We start from the raw sequence: 25118 nt of genomic DNA on the forward strand, positions 1-25118 counted from the left end.
ATATTTTCTGTTAGCCTGGTTTTTCAATAGTTCGGTAGTCTATACTATTTCTTCCCTAAATATACTAACTTGTATTTTCTCTCCTGCTCTGATGTCCTGTCTTGTAGGCCTTGATGCAGTTTAAGTAGCTCTGTCAGCTTGAAGAGCTTACAGTGATTCCTACTGCTGAGAAATCAAGAGGCAGGCGGTCATGATCTAGGAATTTATAGAAAATAGATTAATACTAGAGTGATGTGCTAATGTAAGGTACAAAGAAGGGAAGAGTATTTTGACGTGGAATTCCTAAGATGAATGGAGGTATTGATTTTTTTACCCAACAAGAATAGGTAATGGATATAACTTTCTAAAGAATTTTAGTAGTGTTAAAATAAGTGCACTTTTGATAGTTTGGAAAAGGAAATGTGCACATTTACATTAAAAATGTTTCTGTGCCTGAAGTTCTTTTATAGACCAATTGAGTATCAGAGTTTTGCCTTACAGAATATTGGCTTTAATAAAATTTATTACACTTAAATAAAATAAAATTTTGGTGTGAATATATAAAGAAATGGGTCAGCTTAGCTGGATTAAAAAATTATTTATTATCCTCAGTATTTTCAATTGAGAAAAATTAAAAATACATATGCAGTTTGATGAGGCCATTCTCAAACCATAATTGAAGGTGAAGTGAGATAATTATTGAACGTCAGTATTAGTTAGCACTTGGCATTTGTATTCAGCCTACAACCTGGGCTTGTGCCCTGACTGGGAATCAACCAGAAACCTTTTAGTGCACTGGACAATGCCTAAACAACTGAGTTACACCGTCCATGGCTGATTTTCCTGTATTTTTAAATCACTGCACAGTTTTCTAGTGCTAGGAAATTAATTTAATCAATAGGCACACCCTATTTAAGGAGATTTGAGTTGTTTTCTGTCTTTTATTATTAACCATTCTGTGATGAATCCTGAAATGAACATCTTTGCATACTGTTCTCAATTTCTGGAATTGCTTAGGTTTTTGACATGCCTTTCAGAAATTATATACCACTTTTCATTCACGTAAGCGGAGTGAAAGAGTGTAATATTCAGGCAGGTGGTCACTGTGCATGTAGATGTCTGCTTTATCACCAAGTTTGAATCTCTGGAACCCATCACAGGTCTTTGTGACTAACACTGTACCCAGAGAGGGGTATTTATTGAGCCAGGTGTTTTCTCTGCTAACCTGTGTCTTTAAGTCCTAGAAATACCACAGTTTCCAAACAATTCAATTATTGTACTATTTGGGGTTATAGAGTATTTTAAAGTTTTGTTATATAAATTAATGTTTGTTACATACAGTTAGTTTTATGACTTCCGTATATAGATTGTTCTTTCAATAGGGATGAGTTACTCCCAGTATATACATTTTTGTTAATGGTTTTGATTATATTTAAATTGTTAACTCACTGGTCACTTCTGATTGTTTCTTGTTTTCTTTTAATTTGGCTAATAAAAACGGTTTCTAGGAAGTGGGAAATATGTAGAAGAAAATAGTCCTTTTGTCTTCCATCTATCTCCTTTAATTAGTCTACTTTTAAATGCAACTTTAGACTAAATAAGTCACTGATTTCAGATATTGGATAAAGATCTTCTTGCCTTTTGTCTAATGACAAAAAGAGAATAATTTCAGTGAAGATGTTTCCGTTTTAATTCTTTATTTTGACTTATATTAAGTTGTATTCAAATGAATGAAGATCAGCGAATATATGCCATATTAATACTTGCGGCTAAAATACCATCTACAGGTCTTTTTTCTTGTCAAGTTTTTATTTCACTTTTTGTTTGTTTTTGACAGTTGTCTTTTAGGGAGCATATTATCTTTTTCAGACAATGAATGAGTTTCCTTAGTCAAGAAACTGTAACTTGCAAAAGTCTTTCCTGATAAAGAGCTGTATTCATGTTTTAATTAAGCACAATAAAATATAAAAGGTCAGGAAAAAAACATTTTAAGCAAAACTTTAAAAATATAGTCAGTGTTGTGGAAATCTTAGATCTTGTGAATATTTTTGTGAAGTTTAGACGTCCTTTAATTTTCTTCCAGTTTGTGTAATGAATACAAAATCTTGTGGTTTGTGTAATTTGAAACATATTTAAGCAGTGTGAGGTAGGAACCCTTTGAACCAGAGTAGGTAAAATTTGAGCTACATTTTAAGAAATGTGTTTTCTTTTTTCAGGTTTATTTTAAATGCTGTGTTGACACCCTATCTACTTTTAAGTTTGTTGGGAACTAAGTAACCTTAATAAAGTTTTCCTCCATTTACTTTGAAAAAGTAAAACATGGTGGGAGCATAAATCAATATTGCTTTGTAAAACAAACTTGCATGGACCTCAGATGCACAGAGTTAGATTGATCATAATTTGTGGTATCTGGTGTATGGGTGCACTGTCATCATTGGTCTGTGAGTTAGTTTATTAAGTTGTGATTATTTATATAATTGTTACCTTTGAAAATTATTGAGTGAACAACTGTAAATTGCCTCTGACCTGAGAAATATAACTTGCTTCTCCCAGCTTCTCCTCTCAATCTCATCTGGAATTGGAATTGCTTAGGTTTTTGACATTTGCCAACATGCCTGTCAGAAATTTTATGCCAGTTTTCATTCACATAAGCAGATTGATCACTGTGCACTTCAGTGTCTGCTTTGTCACTGACTTGGAATCTATGGAACTACAAAAGGTCTGTGACTGACATGATAAACAGAGAAGCACATTTATTGAGCCAGGTTTTGTGTGTGTGTGTGTGTGTGTGAATCAAAGTCTTAAGTCCTAGAAACACCATAGTTTCCAGAATAACTCTCCTGCCATTCTCCTCCCTCTCCAGATTATCACAGTCTTGAATTTTGTGCTTTTTATTTCCTTACCTTTACACACATTTTCATCACGTGTACATATGCTCACATGCTATATTATTTAGCGTTGCTTGTTTCCCAACTTGATTAAAAGTATGTAGTACTTTTAACCCTGCTTTAGATACCTCTATGCTGATGATACTCAAATATCTCTGTGTAATTCACATCTCTTTTCTGAACTCCAAACCGTATATCCCACCACCTTGAGTGTCTAACATACAGCTCAAACTTACCATGCCTAAAATGTTAATTGCCTCATTTTGCACCCTCCAAATCCACTTTACCCTTAGCTTCCGCCATCTCAGGGGATCCCAGTTCCTTCAGAGATCTTGGGATCATCATTTTCTCTCCTAACCCATGCCTGTCTGTCCACAAAAATTATGTTCCTTATCACTTTCAAAATACATCTAGATGTTTGCTTCTGGTCATAATGGGGTAATGGATACTGGACTTGTCCTCTTGCTGAAAACAACTATAAAATCAATTAAGTATGTGAAACACCTGTGTGAAGGCAGTGTGCAGAAACATAATCCTGAGAGATGGGGAGCACACACAGTGAACCCCGTTTACCCTGGTCTGGTGCCTGGGATAGTTTCCGGACCACGGCACAGACTGGGAATCCAAGTGGAACACATTGGTCCTGGATTTGGGGTCTGCTGGACCCGCTGAGACCTGCAGAGTGCTTGCCAGAAAGGAGGGCGCAGCACAGAGCTGAGGCACCAGATAGATGCTCATCAGAGGATGTTCCCCAATGTTCCTTGGACTGCGATTGTGCAGGGCAAGACTCTGCGAGGCCTGATGCAGATGGCTGCGATGATCTAGAGTGGAGTGAGGATGCTGGAGGTCGGGTTACACAGTGTTGGAAGATGACGTTCCAGCCCAACTCAAATGGAGAGACTTTGTTAGCATTCCAGCCATTGAACTGAGTGAGACACCAGAAAAACATACCTTAAGAGCAAAGACCACCCTTTATACCCAAGACAGTGTATTTGTCTGGGTCCCATTAGGAGGTAGAAATTGCACAGAATTTGAATAGGGAAAATTTAAAGAATTATTAAACTTCAGTAGTGGAATAACTGTGAAAATGTCAAGTGAACTCTAAAGGGTACCCTGAGGTTGAAGGAGATTACTAAAGGAAGGACAAACTTGTGAAAGGGATCCCTTCCCTAAGAGTTGGCCCCAGACCTCATTGAAAGAGCTATGGTTTTATCCCAGTGGGAGGAGGAAAAATTCAGCCGACTGTTTGGGCCACAGCTGGTTCACAGAAGCCAGAAAGCAGGAAACAGTTCTGGTGCACAGGCTAACTGAGGCTGACAGACAGGTGCCCAGAGGGTGTTTGGGAGCCCACTGCTGCCAGAGAGATGCACAGTGTGTGATGCTGGTGTGAAGAGGGACGCAGGAAACAATCCTCTGGGCGCAGGTGAGCCCAGGCTGGTAGGTGGGGTGCAGAAGGGAGTCAGGAGCCCCTGCTGCTGGGAGGCTTGGGGTGCACTATGTCTGCATCAGGAGGGCTGCAGTGAGGTGGTCACTGGGTTCAGGCTAGGGCTTTGAGGTTATGAAGGATTATGCACTTTGGGTGTGCCAGAATGCCACCAGTTATGCACATACACAGACACCATTGATACCCCCTTCCTCCTACAGTGTTCCTATGATGCCCTCTACTGGTAAAACTTAACATTGTGATTGCTGATAAAGAAATGCTTAGAGTTCAATCCATTATCTTAAATAATTTGGGTGAATTTGGAGTTGAGAGACAATAGATTGATAAAAAGCTAGACCTGCCCTGGCCAGTGTGGCTCAGTTGATTGGAGTGTTGTCCTGTACACTGAAAAGTGGCAGGTTCTGTTCCTGGTCAGGTCACATACCCAGATTATATGTTTGACCCCAGGCTGGGGCTCATGCGGAGGCAACCGATTGATGTTTCTCTTCTGTCTTCTCTCTCCTCCTCTCTCCTCTCTCTCTCTCTCTCTCTCTCTCTTCTCTCTCTTCTCTCTCTTCTCTCTCTCTCTCTCTCTCTCTCTCTCTCTCTCTCTCTCTCTCTCTCTCTCTCTATCTCTCTCTCTCTCTCTCTCTCTCTCTCTCTCTCTCTCTCATCTCTCTCTTACTTCTCTCCCACTCTTTTTCTCTCTCCTTCTCTGTCTTTCTCTCTGCCTCTCTCTAAATAAATAAAAAATATTCTTGGGTGAGGATTTAAAAAAAAAAAAGGCAAAAAAAAAGAAGAAAAAAAAAGCTAGACCTGCCCAACAAGGCTTACAATCAAGCCTCAGAAAGATAAGAAGAGTGCCAATTACCTCCTTAAAACAAACCTTCCACAAGTCCAACATACAATAACAAATTACTGGAAATAGGAAGAAACAGGAAAGTGTGACTCACAGTGCAGAATGAAAACTGTTGCTAGAAACAGACCTTGAGATGATGCTGATGATGTTAGAATTACCAAAAAAATATTAAAGCTTTTTAAAGAAAAATAGGATCCATGGATGGGGAATCTCAGGAAAAAAAAAAAAAAAGGAAATGAAGAAAAATCAAATGGGAAAGTCAAGGATGAAAAAAGCATAGTATCTGAAGTGAAAACATTTATTGGATAGACTTAAAATCAGACTACATTTGGCAGAAGAACTGGTCAGTGAGCTAGAAATCAGATTAATGGAAATAATTTGGAAAAAAGAAAGAAAATGCATGGGGAGAATGAGCAGAGCCTTAGTAACTGTGGACAGTATCATGCTGTCTAACAAATATGTAACTGGAGTTCTGAGAGAAGGAGACAGAGAAATGTGGCAGAAAAAATTTTTGAAAAAATGGTGAAAAGCTTTCTGAAATTGGTGAAAAATATCAACCTAAACATTCAAGAAACCTCTAATCTTGGAAAAAATAAATTAAAAGGAAACCACATTTAAGCACATAGTACTCAGACTGATGAAAATTAATGATGTAAAGAGGAACCTTGAAAGTAGAGTGATGGGGAGGGAGAAATGAGGGAACATTAAGGAAATAATAGGACTGATGCTGCCCGGCCTGTGTTGCTCAGTGGTTGAGCATTGACCTATAAACCAGGAGGTCATGGTTTGATTGCCGGTCAGGGCACATGCGGAGGTTGCGGGCTCCATCCCCAGTGGGGGATGTGCAGGAGGCATCCAATCAATGATTCTCTCTCATCATTGATGTTTCTACCTCTCTCTCCCTCTCCCTTCCTCTCTGAAATCAATAAAAATATATTTTAAAAAGTAGGAATGATGCCTGACTTCTCAGGAACAATGTGAACTGGCAGCAGTGGGTTAGCATCATTAAGAAAAACCAGCAAAAAAAAAATAAAAAAAATAAGCCTGTTAATCTAGAATTCTGTTTTCTCACAAAAATAAAGGTAAAGACCAATAAATGGGAGTTGAGAATGGTATTAGGGAAGAAAAGCTTTTCATAGCTCTTGCCACAGACTTCCCCAGAAGCCCCATAATTTGCTCAGCTATGGGCTGCGTGGCAAGGAAGACTGGGACCTGGCATCTCATCCTCTATGTCAGTGGTTCTCAACCTTCTGGCCCTTTAAATACAGTTCCTCATGTTGTGACCCAACCATAAAATTATTTTCGTTGCTACTTCATAACTGTAGTGTTGCTACTGTTATGAATCGTAATGTAAATATCTGATAGGCAGGATGGTCTTAGGCGACCCCTGTGAAAGGGTCGTTCCTCCGCCAAAGGGGTCGCGACCCACAGGTTGAGAACCGCTGTTCTAGGCAGTGTGCCATCTTTTTCATAGAGCAAATGGATTCCCTTTAGAAACACTGGTTAGGAAGCAGTTAATCAACTGGGATCGTCAGGGAATGTTTTACAGAATAATAATAACAGCAGGGATGTTTGTTCTTTATTGAGGGCCAAGTGCTGTCCTGAGTGCTTTCAAATCTTCCATCAATCTTATGTGTTAAGTGTTATCCTTGTTTTTATAAATTCGGAAACTGAGGCTTATATAAGGAAATTGCTAAAGGGCATTCAGTTAGTAAGGGGCAAAGTTAGGGTGCAAATCTAGGGCAGCCTGACTCCACAGCCTGTGTGCTTCACCAGATGCAGCAAGGGCTCGGTCTGACTCGCAGTCTCTTGATTAAAGCATATCACCTTTTCAGTAGGTTTTTTTTTTTTTTTTTTTAAATATATTTATTGATTTTTTTTTTACAGAGAGGAAGGGAGAGAGATAGAGAGTCAGAAACATCGATGAGAGAGAAACATCTATCAGCCGCCTCCTGCACATCCCCCACTGGGGATGTGCCTGCAACCCAGATACATGCCCTTGACCGGAATCGAACCTGGGACCTTTCAGTCCGCAGGCCGACGCTCTATCCACTGAGCCAAACCGGTCTCGGCTTCAGTAGGTTTTAAGTTAACTCGCACCGCGTATTCTTGGAAGAGTTACGTGTTTTGCTTATTCACGTCTGTTACAGTTTTACTAGTATTCTCATGGGGAAACCACTCACTAAATTGTACGTTAAAATAATTCAGGTCACCTGCAGGAGAATGTTGACTCCTTGTTTGGTGTATTTACCTTTCATTTACTCATGTAACCTCTAGAAGTCCAAGAGCAATTTAATTGACTGATAATTTTACAAGACAAAATTAGAACTGGCCACTGCCACCAACCACGTGCTCTATGACCCAATAAGGTGCTAAGTTTTCTGAGCTTCAGTTTCCTCTTGTTTAAGAGGATGGAGGTTGGATTAAATGATCTGAGCTTCCTTAAATATTCAAATTAAGCCATACATTTGTAGTTTGTGGACCTTTTGGTACTTGAATGATTTAAATGCCTAGACATACATACTTACTGAGTGAAGTAAGTTTACCTAAATTCAGAGAACTTAGACTGCCCTTTTAGTTTAATGCTTTGCGAGCGCCATTCATTTGCATGCAGCAGAAAAGATTTTTCATTTAAGTAGAGTTGCAAAGTGGTTAATTGATGATAAAATTCTGACCTCGATAAAAATTCTGAGTCTGAATTAGCAAAGGTCTTTTGTGTGACTACGGTGAAGGGGCAGAGGGGAGTGAGCAGAATTTTCTTTTCTTTTTCTTTTTTCTTTTATTTTATTGTGGCTCAATGCACTTGGAATTAATGCTATAGCAGAAAAGGTGTAGTTACAGGACCTTGGGGTCCTTTCTATTCAGCTGTCAAATGGGGAGAGAAGAACCAAGATAGCACTCAGGAGGCTTGTTAGTGTTCCTCAGTTGGAAGTGGCACACATCACTTTGGCTCTCATTCCTTTGGCCAGAACTCGGCCACATGGTCACACTGCAAGGGAGGCTGGGGATTGTATTTCACTGTGTTCTCAGGAAGAAGGGTAGTCCGGGTACACAGACACAGAGGTATATGGAAAATTAAGCGAGTGGAAAAAATCAAGACAGTTATTAACTCTAGGAAAAACAAACAGTTGTACAAGGAGGGGAATCAAATAAAGACCGCAGTAACAGCTAACATTTGTTGTGTACTTACTCTGTACGAGGTACTGTTTGTTCTAACTGCTCACATGTTTCATATATTAGTTTACTTAAAACATCTATTTTTACAGGTGAATGTCGATTTCACCAAAAATGTATCACTGTATTTATTGGATAAATGGGATAGGGAATGAGAGTGGAGTAAAAGCCAAACATCGTCTTTTATAGTAGGAAAAATAATTTGGAAATAATGTCTATATTTTATAGTATCTGAAACTAAACAGTCAAGACATGCAGTTTATGAATGTCGTTTGGAAATAAAGAGTAGGTATCAGCAGTAACAATTGAAAAAGCAAACTCCGGAGGGTGAGCAGTTCAGGGGTGGGGTGATTGCCCTCGTGCTATTGTGCTTTCTAGGCATGTTGATAAATATTCAAGTACCTGTTATAAGAGAAACCGTCAAGAGAGAGAAAATGAAAACTGTGTGTAGTGTTCATTATGTTACCGTATTTTCATGCAGAACAGAGATGCTTTTGTAAAAATCACTAAATAATGGAGCCTTACATGAAAAGAAAGGGAGCTAAAAACAGATTTCTAGACCTGGGTTTGCGCCATACTTAATTGGCCAAGTCAAACTTTGGATTTACTTCAAATTTTAATGAGAATGATGATCTCTTACAGTTACTACTTTAACTTCTATGTAAATTCTAACTGTTAGACTGATTTTTGTTTTTAAACTGTGTCTTAATGTGAAAGTATGGGCTTCAAAACTAGTTTTGCATGCGGCCAAATGCCTTAATTCTTGCCTGCTATCTTTGGTCATAGTCACTTAGCTACATGTTTTCTCAGTACCAGTTTATATAAGTAGTAAAATTAGTTTAATCATTTTCATCCAGTAGTTTTTTTTAACCAATGACAGTATAACAGAAAAAGTACAGAAGTCATAGTGTACATACAGCTTAATGAACTTTTACAGTGAGCACAGCCTGGTTGCCAGCCCTCGGCTCAGATCCAGAAACAGAGCATTATCAGGCACTCTTAGGACTCTTAGAACTGACATCAACGTGGACTAAAGTTGCAAAATGATTAATTGATGATAAAATTCTTTGTAGAATGAATTTATCTCCCTTTGACTGATGAAATTGTGTTAATTTCTATTTCCAAAATTGGTCAAAGGGTACGAACTTTCAGTTATAAAAAGAATAAATTCTGAGGATCTGCTATATAGCAGGATGACTATCGTTAATAATACTGTGTGTATACTTGAAATTTGCTCAGATCTTAAGTGTTCTCACTACACACAGATAACTGTGTGAGGTAATGACCGTGTTAATTTGATTGTGGTAAATATTTCATAACGTGAGCTCATTTTTTTTTGGTTGATTTGTCTTTGTTAATTGGCATTTAAATATATAAAATAAATATCAAAAATATAAGTCTTTGTTTTACTATGGTTGCAAATATCAAAAAATTTCTATATGTGACACGGCACCAGAGTTAAGTTAGGGTTTTTCAAAATGCTGACACGCCGAGTTCAAAAGGTTCACCATCACTGGCATATACATATATCAAGTCATCGTGTTGCATACTTCAAATATATACAATTTAATTTGTCGGTTTATCTGTCAAGAAAATGACAAGAAAACAGCAGAACATTACAGTTATCCCAGAAGCCCCTTCCAGTTGCCTCCATGAAAGGATCCATCTCTACCCGACTTCTAACCTCCTGGATTAGATTTTGAACTATACATAAATGATATCTAGCAGTTGTGTAAAATCATACATGTAGATACTTATACTCACATATTTCCTTTAAATAAAATAATATAAACATGTATGCATAAACACTTGTACACATTTATACTTTTAGATTTTTTTTTTTTTTTTGAGGGTGAGGGGTTGCCAGTTCTGTTTCTGGCTTCCCGAGGTTATACATTTAAATTTGGATCATATGAGAAGTATATTTATTTATTATTCACTTACTATTTCTAAGGACTCGTCATAAAGGCATGATGATCTAATAGGAAAACTGTTATTCCAGGTCCAGTGGCACTGCAGAGCGAGGATGGTGGCAGGAGCCAATTTCTACATTGTTGGACGAGATCCCGCTGGCATGCCTCATCCAGAAACGGGGAAGGACCTGTACGAGCCAACTCACGGCGCCAAAGTGCTGACAATGGCCCCTGGCCTAATCACTCTGGAAATAGTTCCCTTTCGTGTTGCAGCTTACAACAAAAAAAAGAAGCATATGGACTACTATGACTCTGAACAGTAAGTTTTACATTCTCTGCACAGATCTGTGAAATACCTGTATTCTCAGCTGCCCCCAGGGATTTCACATGCTATCTCATCTTTATAGCTTTACTGATGACAAGCTTCGCTGTACTCACTTCAGAGAAAGGCAGACCGAGGAAACTAATTTCTCGATATTCCAGAAGTTAGAAATAAAAATTGAATCTGGTTTTATGATTACAGGAATTTTGTCTTGAAGTATTTAAAGGCAGTCTTGACATTTCTATGTCTGCCATATCTACTGTACCTTGGCATACAGAAATGGTCCAAGGACTTAGTAATGAACACTGCTCTGCTAAGCCTACATCCTCTATGTAGTGAGAAAGTTTAATATTCGTGCAATCACTATGTGACAGGCACTATCCTAGTTATTGTACAGATGTTAATTATTCCCTACAGCAATCTTATGAGGTAGGTGCTGATATTATTCCCAGTATATAGATTAGTAGTAAGCTGAGGCATACAAAGGTCAAATAACTGTAAAAGGTCACAGAATCAGTAAATACCAGCCCAGCAATTGAACCTAAGCACTGTGGCTCCACAGTTGGTGCTCCTGACTAGTAAGAGTGCAGCTTCTTTCTTCAGAGATCTTAGGAGGAGCAACAAACTAGCAGGCTTTTAGGACAAATTATTGGTAGTCTTAAGAATGGATTTATTGATTGATGAAATTGTATTAATTTCTATCTGTAGATGCTATCAGTAGGTACTACACTCCATGATTCAGAGTGGCAAGGTGAGGCTTTAGAATCAGAAATCATGGGTTCTAGCCCATCCTTGCTGTGTGACTTGAGAGTCCTATGTGATCTCTGGCCTTGTTCTTCATCTTAAGAATGATGGCTGCAGACTAGGTGATTCCTGCCTTGCTCAAAATCAGTAGTTATTTCCATGTTCTGTTGTACCTACTTCTTTTTATGTCTTAGTAAGTGCTTGTACAGATGAATTGTTTTCTTGATTGCTGCTTATTTAGTACTAGAGGCCTGGTGCACGAAATTCATGCAGGGGGTGGTGGTGGGGTCGGGGGGTCCCTTAGCCCGGCCTTCACCCTCTCCAATCTGGGACCGCTGCCTTCTAACTGTTCGCCTGCCTGCCTGCCTGATTGCTCCTAACCACTTTGCCTGCCTGCCTGATTGCCCCTAACCACTCTGCCTGCCTGCCTGATTGCCCCTAATCCCTCAGCCTGCCTGTCTGCTTGCCCCTAACTGCTCCCCTGCCTGCCTGATCGCCCCAACCCCTCTGCCTGCCTGCCTGATCACCTCTAACCCCTCTCCCTGCCTGATAACCCCTAACCCCTCTGCCTGCCTGCCTGATGGCCCCTAACAGCCTCTTCCTGCTAGCCTGATCGCCCTTAACTGCTCCCCTGTCTGCCTGATTGCCCTAACCCCTCTGCCTGCCTGCCTGATGGCCCCTAACCCCTCTGCCTGCCTGCCTGATGGCCCCTAACAGCCTCTGCCTGCTAGCTCCTAACTGTTCCCCTGCCATTCTGATCACCCCTAACTGCTCTCCTGCCTGCCTGATTGCCTCTAACCCCTCTGACTGCCTGCCTGATCACCCCTAACCCCTCTCCCTGCCTGCCTGATAACCCCTAACCCCTCTGCCTGCCTTATGGCCCCTAACAGCTTCTGCCTGCTAGCCTGATCGCCCCTAACTGCTCCCCTGCTGGCCTGATCGCTCCTAACTGCCCCCCTGCCAGCCTGATCACCCCTACCTGCTCCCCTGCCTGCCTGATTGCCCCTAACCACCTCGGCCTGCTGGCTTGATCGCCCCTAACCACCTCTGCCTTGGCCCCACCACTGCGGCTTTGTCTGGAAGGACATCCAGACGTCTGGATGGTCATTTGGTTGTCTGGTGTAATTAGCATATTACACTTTTATTAGTATAGATAATTACACCTGCTTATTTAGTACTAGAGGCCTGGTGCACGAAATTTGGGCGGGGGGGGGGGGTGTCCCTCAGCCCAGCCTGAATCCTCTCCAATCTGGGACCCCTTGAGGGATGTCTGGCTGCTGGTTTAGGCCCGATCCCACAGGCAGTCGGACATCCCTCTCACAATCCAGGACTGCTGGCTCCCAACTGCTCGCCTGCCTGCCTGCCTGATTGCCCCTAACTGCTTCTTCCTGCCAGCCTGATCACCCCCTAACCACTCCCCTACCAGCCTGATTGATGCCTAACTGCTCCCCTGCCGACCTGGTCACCCCCAACTGCCCTCCCCGGCTGGCCTGGTTGCCCCTAACTGCCCTCCCCTGCTGGCCTGGTTGCCCCTAACTGCCCTCCCCTGCAGGCCTGGTCCCCCCCAACTGCCCTCCCCTGCAGGCCCAGTCGCCTCCAACTGCCCTCTCCTGCTGGCCTGGTTGCCCCCAACTGCCCTCCCCAACTGACCTGATTGTCCACAACTGCTCTCCCCTGCCAGTCATCTTGTGGTGGCCATCTTTTGACCACATGGGGATGGCCATCTTGTGTGAGGGCATGATGGTCAATTTGCATATTACCTCTTTATTATATAGGATACCTGCTTTTTTAGTACAAGTTACAGTTCATATTCAGTAAATAGAACTGATAATTATTTTTTATTTATGTTTTATCAGTGTACCTCTACTGATGGGTACTAATTGAAAATTGACCATAGTAACCTTTGATCTGAGAGGTCTCATTCTTTTTTCCATGGTTGTTTACAGTTGACTCTATGTTCAGAAATTATCTTGACCTGACCCTGACCCTATAGCTTCAATTGGTGTGGCCCATTTTGTAACACTGGGAACAAGAAAGGAAAAGACGCCTTTTTAAAAATAAAAACATTCTCTTGTTTCTAAGCGGGCCATACATGTGTCATTTAGTTTCTTTGAGAAAAGTGATAATTTGGATAAAGAAAGACTATTATCAGAGTAGTTTGTTGGCTTCTCATTTAATAACATAAATAATTCTGGAGAAAATGTACAATTTTAGATAATAACAGGCTTTCTCAGTGACGACTTGTAGCTAAACTATAGGAAAATCTTGAATCAATGAAGAGAAAAGGCTTACATAACTGGTATGGGCAAGCATAAAAGAACGAAGTGTTTCTGTGGCCCAGTTGTGGAGTTAAAGACTAGAGCAGTTCTAGAGTATTATTTTCTGAACACCTGAAATGTGACCCAGATTCTAGTATACTTGTGAACCACACCATGAGAAGAATTTGCAGTAACCAGAACATTTTTACCCTTGTACAAAATCAGGGTTTTCCAACACCTAGAAATAGTTCCGAATTGTGGCAGGTTTAGTTTTATTTTGGCCTGTGTGTGTGTGTGTGTGTGTGTGTGTATATGCTTGTATATATGTACTAGAGGCCCAGTGCATGAAAATTTATGCACTGGAGGGGGGAGTCCTTCAGCCTGGCCTGCCCCCTCTCACAATCTGGGAGCCCTCAGGGATGGGATGTGACCCGGCAATCAGGGTAGGCGACGCCCCGTCACATCTCTGCTGCTGCCACTGCCGGCAGCGCCAACCTTGGCTGGCCCTGGTTACCTGAGCCTTGGGTGGCCGTGGTTACCTGAGCCTTGGGCGGCCCTGTGCAGCTGGGCAGCTGCCATCCGAGGCTTGCCTGCACTTTGGTCTGGCCCTGGGTGTCTGGGCAGCTGACATCCAAGGCTTGCCTGCACCTTGGGCCAGTCCTAGGTGGCTGGGCAGCTGCCATCCGAGGCTTGCCTGCACCTTGGGCTGGCCCTGGGTGGCTGGGGGGCTGAGAGGACTGGGGTACTCCGGAGGCAGGAACACGGAGCGGCCGGGCCCAGCCTTGCCACGTGCCCCGTTGCCATCTTGTGACTGTGGGTGCCACCATCTTTGAGGGTGTGACAGCCAATTAGCCTATTCCCTCCTTATTGGCTGTGGGTGCCACCATCTTTGTGACAGCATGAGGGTCAATTAGCATATTCCCTCTTTATTAGATAGGATATGTATATATACAGAGTGGGGCAAAAGTAGGGTTACAGTTATTCGTATGGAAAGTAGTATAGTAATAAATAATAATGTAAGAATACACTCTGTGTTTCATGTACTCACAAATATAACCCTGCTTTTGCCCCACCCTATATGTACTTACATATATATACGTCCACACACTATGATTTCACTGTAAAAAAAAAACCACAGCTATAAAATTCATGTGCTAAGAGTTGTAAATAGACTATTTCTACCAAAGAGATGCCTTACAAGCTTAAGAAAAAAGAATTTTAAGAAAAATGAAAGCAATTATAGTAAATCTTAAACTATGTTACAACAAAAGATGATTGAAAGTGAAAATATAAATTAAATATTAAGGAAAGTAAAAACTTTTAGAATATAATGCTGTCCTTTTGTGGTTAAAGTTATGTAGGGTCACCAACAGGGTTTCTAACTTACAGTAGTCCCCCTTTACTGCAGTTTTTCTTTCTGTGGTTTCATTTACCCTGCTGTCAACTCTGGCTCAAAAATATTAAAGGTAAATTTCAGAAATACACAATGTGCAAGTTCTAAATTGCACACCATTCTGTGTAGTGTGATGAAATCTCAGACCATCTCATCTGTCCTGCCTGGGGACATGAATCATCCTTTTGTCCAGCATATCTGTGCTGTGTATGTTCCCCACTTGTTAGTCACTTCAGTTATCAGATTGAATGTTGCAGTATCACAATGCTTGTGTTCAAGGAATCCTTATTTTACTTAATAATAGCCCCAAAGTGCAAGAGTAGTGATGCCTACAATTCAGATATGCCAAAGATAAGCCGTAATGTGCATCCTTTGAGTGAAAACGTGAGTATAGTTATGTAATTTGAGAGGGTCCACATTTGCATAACTTTTATTACAGTATATTGTTCTATTTTATTATTAGTTGTTGTTAATCTCTTACTGAGCCTAATTTATAAGTTAAACTTTATCATTGGTATATATGTATAGGAAAAAACATGGTATATAGGGTTCAGTACTATCTGGGGTTTCAGGCATCCACTGGGGAGGGTCTTGGAATCTACACCCCTCAGATAAGGATAGGACTACTGTACTTAGTCTAGGGAGAAGCCTACTTTGGACATTCTTTTGGAAGCTCCCCAGCATTGCCTTTCTACAAGTTTATAAAACATTGAGTGTCAGAGATGGAGTGCTGGGCCAGGAAACTTTGCTTCTCACCCAGCATGCAATGTATTGGTTTAATTGTGTACAAGATGTTTTGAAAGTAATGATCAGTCACTTACAGAGATAGGAGAGAAAAATAGAATCATTCAACTAGTGGCCAAATGCATAAAACTCAGGTGCATTTGCATCATTGCGAGTTCAGGAGACAAAACTAAAGAGAGAGAGCTTTTCTTTTATATGATCCTTGTGCCGCTGTTTCATTACTGTGGCTTCTTTTCATGATCAGCTGATTTAATTACATTCAGGACCCTAGAACTCATCTGTATGTAGTTAGTTGACTGATGGGCTGGGAGGCCCTTGATAACTTTCATGTTTCCTGGGTAATATTGCTTTAAGTCTCTCTTTTAATCATTCAAAAGCTAAATAATTACATCAGTTCTCATAAGATTTTCCAGTGATGAATTCTATATTAGTTGCATGAGCAGCTCATTTTCTTGGAATTTTTCTAGAGTTAGCAAATCGTAATAAATTGTAACTTGGGAGGCTTTAAAACTGCCTTAGTTTTTTAAATTTTTACATTATGTTCAAATATAATTAAGTTGATGGGAATATGTTGGAAAGTGATTAAAATTCTGTGGAAAGGCAATAGTCTTTGATGTAGTGAGAAAACAGTTATTAATTATGTGCATATGAGGTTGGCTTAGGTTTGATTAATGGACATTGTTCAGTGCCAACTTTTATGTAATTAATGATTTTATAGCTTTTGATTTGACTAAATACCAGTGTAAGACAAGGTTTAGGGAGAAAAAACCAGCTTCATAAAGATTTCAGGCAAGATATTATTGATAGGAATTATGATAAAAATCATCTGTTTATACTTAGGAAGTTAAGTAGGTCCATATTAGCTATACTAGAGACTCAAGGAAATTTACTTTTAAGACTACAAGATTAAAGTCCCTTCTTTCAGATATTACAAACTTTCAGGATACTTTTTGGGGTGGTAACTTTTTTTCTCCTTTATGCAATAAATCTTTGTATTTGGGTAAATGTAAGATTATGATTCACGTGATTGAAATAGCAACTAACAAAAAGAGAGCACACGTGAGTGAGTGTTCCTTTTGGAAATGGGTAAATGAAGGGACAGTTGGATGTAATGTTTGCTGTACAGTTATTTCCACATTATCAATAGAGTATTTTTTCATATTTTTTAAATATTGGAGTATACTCAAAATCATATAAGTATTAGTGTCATTAAAAAAATACACATTCTGGGTGGGGGTTGAGGGTGGGATAGAAGGAGGTCAATGAGAGAAAAATGGGGGCATATGTAATACTTCCATCAATAAACATTTAATTTAAAAAAAACACATATTGTAATTGTAGGTATCCTTCAAGGCCTTTTCATATATTCGTCCCTTCTTTTGTATACTTTCCACAGGAAAGCTCATCTATTCTAGCAGTTTCTTTGTGGTAACTCTTAAAGGTATATACATATCACTGTTTCCAAGTTGCTGCGTTAGCTTTCTGTTGCTGGCCACACATTATCACTAACGTAGTGGCTTTAAAACAGTATTCATTTATTAACTCTCAGTTCTTTAGGTCAGAAGTCTGGGTGGGCTAGACTAGATTCTGGCCAAGCTGGGCTCTTCTCTGAAGGTTCTAAAAAGAATCCACTTTCCAGATGACCCTTGTTCGCAGAATTCAGTTTCTTACGGTTTTAGGACTTAGGTCCCTGTCTTCTTACTGACTGTTGGTAGAGGATTGCTCTCTGCTCATAGATGCCACTTTGAGGCCCTTCCCTGTGGGCCCTTCCATCTCAACCTCGAGCCTCCATCATGGCAAATATGTCTCATGTTTCAGCTCTCCTTGACTTCCCTTCTGCCATCAGCCAAGAAAACCTTCACTTTTAAAGGGCTTGGATAATTAGGATAGACCGACTCAGATAATTTCACTATTTTAGGTCAGTACTTTAGTAACTAATTGTGTCTGCAAGATCCTTGTGGCATATGATGACATATCATGGTAGTAATGCCATAGGGCAGTGGTCGGCAAACTCATTAGTCAACAGAGCCAAATATCAACAGTACAACGATTGAAATTTCTTTTGAGAGCCACATTTTTTAAACTTAAACTATATAGGTAGGTACATTGTTATTAACTCAATTAGGGTACTCCTAAGCTGGCCTTTGCTAAAAAAGTCCTCAGTCTGATTGAGGTACGTTCGCTGAGGTCAATCCCTTCCAACTCTCCCATCCATACTTGTCTTGTATACTTGTTTCGTCTATCTCCTTTCGTTCATCCTCTCTATATGTCCACCCCCGACTTCTTCTAATGCCACTTCTTCAAAATAGACTCGCCCAGGCCGAAAACCGACTTCTGCGCATGGGCCATGAAGTTTCAGTCTCACTGTACGTGTGTTTCCGCACGTGGTATTTTGTGGAAGAGCCACACTAAAGGGGCCAAAGAGCCGCATGTGGCTTGTGAGCAGTGGTTTGCCGACCACTGCCATAGGGTGAAGGTTATGAGGGCCATCGTAAAATTCTGTCTACCCCACTAATGGGCATTTCTGCTTAGATTTGTTGATATTACTTAAAATATCCAGAAACAACATTCCCTTTCCCTCCACCTATTTTCAAATCCTAAATTTCTTTAGTTACTTGTTCTTCCCATTATATAGAATCTTTAAGTCCATTATTCTTTCACCTCACTCTTCACATACAAGTTTTGTCACATTGACCACTGAAATACTGCTTGTGTGAATTCTTTTCTTTCCCTTTCTTGCCATATAGTCTTTTTAATACACAAGAATTTTTGTCAGAGTACCGAGGAACTTTCTTTTCCATTAACTCATAAAATACTTTGCTTTCATTAATTTTGATATTTCTTCTGAAAACTTTTAGAAGTTTTTACTATAATTGAATGAATTTACTGAGCATCATCTTGTGTTTGTAGATTCAAGGGGTGTTATACTAGTAGCATGACTGTTAATAGATAGGATCTAATTTTCAATCTATTGTAGTTTCTTCTTTGTTTGACTATACATTTGAATCATAATTAGGGATGTACTAGTATGTATATCTTTGAAAATAAAGTTATTTATTATATTTGTATATAATAGTCTTATTTTAAAGTCAACGGTGGATATTGAAATTAGGACAAAACTTTCTAGCTTTACTATGCTTTATTAATTCATAGACTATTTATTGAATCTGTACTACATACATGCAATTGCTAGGTATAGGCACAATAATTGGAAATAGGCAGATATTGTTGTTGCCCTCATGGGACTTATATTCTAGAGAAGATGACAGATGGTAAACCAGTAACAACAGTTAATTAAGGGTCATAAGTGCAGAAGATTACAGGAAGCTCTGCTAGCACTTGTCTGACCAAGTTATCAGGGATGGTTTCCTGGAGCAAGTGACATTTGGCATGGGCTCCAAAAGATAGTAGGCATCTATATATATAAAACCCTAATGTACAAATAGACTGAACAGTGAAACAACCGAACAACTGAACAACCAAACAACTGGTCTCTCTGACATCTGCTCACTACCAGGGGGCACGTGCAGAACATGGTGGGCGTCGGCCACGGCAGGATGGTGGAGAAGGTGAGCGAGGGTGCTAGACCAAGGCAGGGTGCCAGTTGCTGTCATTGGGGTGAGCTTCTGGTGGTTATTGAAAATTCTTTGCTCCTACCTGCTGCAATCCTGCTGGATGCTCGCACCTGCTGCCGGCACCTGCACCTGCTGCTGGTGCTGGTCCTGCTCGCACCGACTGCTGGATCTGGAGCCGCCACTTGCACCTGCTGCTGGCGCCCAGCACTGGCCCCGATCAGCGGGTGTGAGCGGTGGCTGCTAGCCCTGATTGCCACTCAGGACTTCTCCACCTCCCCCTGCTCCTGAGGGGCTATCGGAGCTGGCAGCCAACTCTCGCACCCACTGATGGCGCTGGCCCTGCTCTCACCTGCAGCCGGTGCCACTGCTTGCACCTGCTGCCAGCACCTGGCACTGGTCCTGATTGCTTGGTGCTGTCAGCAGGTGTGAGTGGTGGCTGCTGGCCCTGATCGCCCCTGAGGACTTCTCCACCTCCCCCTGCTCCTGAGGGGCAATCGGCGCCAGCAGCCACCACTCACACCCGCTCACAGTACCAAGTGATCAGGACCAGCGCCAGGTGCTGGCAGCAAGTGCAAGCAGCGGCGCCGGCTGCCTGTGAGAGCAGGGCCGGTGCTATCAGCATGTGAGAGGAGTGGTGGCAGGGGCTGCCGGCAGACAGGGGACCAGGGGCAGTGGTGGGAGGGGCCAGGTGGGGACACAGAGGATGGGCCAAGACCTGCCCCTGTGCCCAACTGCAGTCTCGCAGCCCACAGTTCCTTTCAAGGTGCATGAATTTATGCACTGGGCCCCTAGAAAGAAGGCCAGGTGGGGTAGAACAGAGAGTGAAAGAAGGAGGATGAGACAGACAGGGACCCAATAAGGCAGTTCTTTGAAAGGTAGAAACTAGAATAGATTATTTACTTATTTATTTATGTATTTTTATTAACATTCTTTTTCAGTTATAGTTTACATTCAATATTATTTTGTATTAAGGTGTACTAAGCAGTAGTTAGATAATCATCTACTTTACAAAGTGTTCCCTCTGTATTTTCAGTACTGGACTGATACCATACATCATTATTATAATACTAGAGGCCTGGTGCACGAATCCGTGCATGGGTGGGGTCCCTTGGCCTGGCTGCTGATCTGGGCTGATCAGAGCTGCTGGATGTTGGCTGTGGGAGCACACTGACTACCGGGGGACAGCTCCTGCATTAAATGTCTGCCCCCTGGTGGTCAGTGTGTGTCATATCGGCTGGTCGTTTGGTTGCTTAGGCTTTTATATCTATAGATTGGTTTTTAAAAGATAGAGTTGTTAATAGTATGCATTAGATATTAGGATGTTCAGGTTTTTGGTAACTAGGTTAGATTACATAGATTGATTCTCCTAAGAAATTCAGTAAAAATTCTGGATAAAAAAAAACATTTTCATCAAAGCATTGATAAGATGATAAGATAATAATGATAAGATGATTTATAAGAACTGTAAGGCCAAACTCTTAAGTGAAGGCTAGAGTCCAGGTAAGCTGAGCACTGAAGTTGCTCTCATCCTGGTGGACCTAGCAAACTTGAGTATTGATTATCATGGTCCTGTCTTAGGTTGCAGTCCAGCAGGAGACAATCCTATTAAGCTGGGCTCCTTCCCACCTAAGTGTAAGGAGGAACCTGAAGTGAACCCAGTCCACTCCCCAAGGAGAATGTGAGCAGAGCCCTGAGCTTTATATTCAGGAGCCCAAACTCTGCTCCAGTGGGCCAAGCACATATTACCTGGGTGGCATCAAAACAAAACAGCAAACAGCCAGAAAGTCTTCATCTCACACAGTAAGTGGTTTTCAGTGGTTCTTGACTAGATGTGCCTCAAAGTATTCAGTAAAAGCAAAAAAAAAAAAATCCTCCTGGACCATTACACCTTTATTTTAGGACTCAACTTATTCCAATAAATAATTACATAAGTTGATGGAACAATTTCAGCCAAAAATGAAAACGTACACAAGGAAACAGAGCACCAACGCCAGAAAACGTGGAAACTACAGTCAGCAGAACAGACCTGCACAGACTTCACCCAATAGAATTGCCAAATAATTGATTGCAGAAATAGCTATGCTTGCAATGTTTATAAGAACAAAGATAAGTTTGAAACTATCTACATGGCACATAATCATAAAAAAATAACCTAGCAATCCAGGCAAGAAAAAGTTGGGAGGGAAGGTCATTGTTGTCAACACATTTCCAAGACCCTGGAATTTAAATCAAGAGGTTTATTCTCAAAAGGATGGGTTGCAAGTCAGGGAGACGCAACTTCCAGTACAAACAGAGCACGTTCTGAAGAGGGAGAGGTAGGGCAGGGCATTTAAGGACAAAAACCACAGGAGGCTGACCTTTAAGGGGATTGATTGCTAAGGGAAGCAGAGCTATGAGTATGCACTCTACATTTTCTGGGTGGTTAGGGTAACTGGGCTTTCCAGTGTTTGCTAATTTAGGATCAGCAGGTGGAATCACGAGATATGACCAAGGGTCAGTATCATAATGTCAGCAGAGTTGTCACAAGACACTGGCCACTGCCTGAGTTTTCCTTGGAGTTCACAAAACAAATCTGTAAAACAAGCAATGTTTAAACAGTATAGGGAGTGCAGTTTGTCAAGAGTTCAAACTGCAAAGCTGCTTAGTCACTCAAGCAGAGCCAGAGACCAAATTGCAAAAAAGAACCAGATATTTTGTCACAAAACTGTGATATTAAAATCCTCGGTGTCAAGGTGTGTATTCGTGCTGGCAGGAGTTAATGGGAGCTTAGGTTTGCTCCCATTAGATTGTGACAGGAATTGGGAGAGATGGATTGACTCAAAACATCTTTAGGAGACACAGCATTAGGACTTAAAGTATAATCCTATATAATAAAAGCCCAGTGAGCAAAATGGCAGAATGACCAGAGACCAGAACGACTGTGGCCCCTCGCCCTGGCCGGCCCCGCCGGCCAGCCCCCACCTGTGCACCAGGCCTCTATCCTATATAATAAAAGGGTAATATACAAATTCACCTTAATGGCAGAACAACCAGAACGACCACTCGACCAGTCACTATGAGGCGCACTGACCACCTCTTGGTCCCTTTCCCCGGCCAACAGGCTCCAATCACCCAAGGCAAACAGGGAACCAGGGTTGGGTGCCACACAGAGGGCAACCATGTGGAGCGGGTGGGAATGGCCAACTTCTTGGTCCCTTCCCACAGCCGTCAGGCTTCAATCATACGATGGTGAAGGAGGAACCAGCGTTGGGTGGCAGCAGGGGCAGGGCTGGCTACGGGCAGCCAGGGAAGATGGCCCTGATCGCAGGCCAGGCCTAGGGACCATCCCCGCACATGGATTTCATGTGCCGGGTCTCTACTTGCTATATTAAATGAAGGTTGATTTTTATCTTCCTAAATACATAAATCTAATATCTTCTCTCATGCCCCCTCTCCCCCTGGATTTCAAAACAAGCAACACCACCAACAGCAAAACATTTTAGTTCAGTGTTCTCTGGAATTCCAGAGGTGACAGGCAGGGGGTTTTAATGGAAAGAATTGATAGGTATAAAAGTACAATGGAATTAATGTAGTGATTGTGTTTCTGACAACATCATTATTTTATACAAGGTACATGTTATACTTTCTACAATAATACTGTGATTCTGAAAGTGTTCTGATGGCAAGATTCTGACTTCACATTTTATCAAACAGTTCATAAACAAAATACTTTTTTGCATTTTGCTCCATTAATTGACATTTATTAACCAATATATTGATAATTTTCTCCCTAATTTTTATGGAATACTTCCTTTGATCAGCAGCAAAATATATAATGTGGAAATATACATTATTTGTCTTTATCCCTTCACAGATCACTCTAGAGAACATTCTAGAGAAGGGAGAAGCTTATGTTTTCTAGAAATAAAATAAAAGTAATCTTTTTTTCTCTGATGGTTATCATTAGGAATGAATGATACTTACGGAGATTTCATAGTATTTTCCTTTTTAATCAGCTTAACAATAACCCACAACCGTCGGGCCAACTGTATTTTCCTTTTTAAAAAAATATTTTTTATTGATTTCAGAGAGGAAGGGAGAGAGAGAGAGATAGAAACATGGATGATGAGAGAGAACCATTGATTGGCTGCCTCCTGCATGCCCCCTACTAGGGATCAAGCCCGCAACCTCGGGCATGTGCCCTTGACCGGAATCAAACCCGGGACCCTTTGGTCGGCAGGCCAATGCTCTATCTACTGAGCCAAACCAGCTAGGGCCATAGTTTTTTCATTATAAAACCCAGCACTACCCATGTGCTGCTTTTCATCTGTCATAACATTTATAAGAGAGAAGGTGGTTGTGGGGAGAGGGACATGCACTGAGGAGTAGCCAACAGCAGAAGCCCCCGATTAGAACTCTATTGAGCTGGTGTAGATGGAAGATTTATTGTTTTAGTACCAGGAAGACCAAGGTAGCCTTGAATCAGTGCAGGTCAGAGGTCTCCTCTTTCTCTCTTTATTTCAAAACCCTGACCAGGTTTGACTACTCTGGGAGGATGAATAGACACACCTATCAGTACTAGAGGGAAAGTAGAAGAAGCAATGAGACAGTTCCCAGGAAAATGTTTCCCTTAGTGCTAAGAGTAGAGTGATCTGGGGCTCCCAGCAGAGCAGTACAAGGTATTCCTAATACTCCAGCTGGTGAAAGGGAATTAGGTCTCCGTGATGTTCCTAGGCAGTTCCTCCTTCATGGTGAGTGGGATACCCTGTTTTGATAAATTCGCAGGTGAATAAAGGATGAATGGAATGAGTTTCCCCAGTGGTCAACCAATAAATAAGTTTTTAATAAAATTATGAAAGTATTTAAAAGGAGAAAAATAAGAACTCATGTCACCACCCATTATTTTATGTGCTTTGCTTATAGTTATCTGTGCAATTCATTTAACATAGCTGAGCATAATTGAGTGTATAATATAGTAGAACTTTGTTCTTGCTTTTTATTATTTACTTTTCATGAGCATCTTTCCATGCTATTAGAAGTTCTCTGTGCACATCTCAAGGCTCCTTATTGTCAGTTCTGGTACTGCACTGTGCCACAAGTCCTGATGGGGTGTGTGCAGTGAATGATGATAGGGATGAATGATCACACTGTGTAGGCCCCCTTTGTGCTCCAGGATGAGACTGGCAGGAAAGACTTCTGCTCATGTCCTTAGGTATCACTGAGGGATGGTGGCATCTGCCTGTCCCACATAGTCCCATGTCTTCCCACCCTCTCCCCTTACAAACATGGGGTATCATTTTTCTATACCTGTACCTTCAAATGCTGCACCACTTATTGAGATCAGGCTGTGATCTCCTCTGGGTGTAGAGCTGTGCTGTATCCAGTCACTGATCTGGTAAAGAGGCCCAGGAGGAAATAGCCACAAATTATACATTTCATGAACTGAATTTTCCCCTTCTGTTATGCCAGTTAGCAGGCTTTCTCAACTCAGCCCTGTTGACATTTGGAGCCACATAATTCATTGTTGTGGGCACCTGTCCTATTGTAAAAATGTTGGCCCTGGGGAGGAGGAGATAAGGTAGCAAAATCACTTCTGTGGAGAACCAGTGGTTTGTAACAATATTGGCATATTTGGGTATCTTATGCTTCCCCCCCCTTTTTTTTAAAAATATTTTTATTGATTTCAGAGAGGAAGGGCGAGGATGAGAGAGATAGAAACATCAATGATGAGAGAGAATCATTGATTGACTGCCTCTTGCATGCACCCCACTGGGGATGGAGCCTGCAACCTGGGCATATGCCCTTGACTGGGATAGAACCTGGGACCCTTCAGTCCGAAGGCCGTTACTGAGCCAAACCAGCTAAGG

At 41.3% G+C, this 25118-nt stretch overlaps 1 protein-coding gene across 4 annotated transcripts in view; it reads left to right on the forward strand.

Moving 5' to 3' along the window:
- PAPSS1 (3'-phosphoadenosine 5'-phosphosulfate synthase 1) overlaps window positions 1-25118 on the forward strand; it is a 112194-nt gene that overhangs the window by 78558 nt on the left and 8518 nt on the right. For all 4 annotated transcript variants that reach the window (XM_036343825.1, XM_036343814.1, XM_036343830.1 and 1 more), the window contains one exon: window positions 10326-10555. In XM_036343825.1, the coding sequence (XP_036199718.1) occupies window positions 10326-10555 (230 nt within the window). The remainder of the gene's footprint in view (window positions 1-10325; window positions 10556-25118) is intronic.

This window comes from Myotis myotis, unplaced genomic scaffold, assembly GCF_014108235.1.
Source record: "Myotis myotis isolate mMyoMyo1 unplaced genomic scaffold, mMyoMyo1.p scaffold_m19_p_1, whole genome shotgun sequence".
Lineage (NCBI taxonomy): Eukaryota > Metazoa > Chordata > Mammalia > Chiroptera > Vespertilionidae > Myotis > Myotis myotis.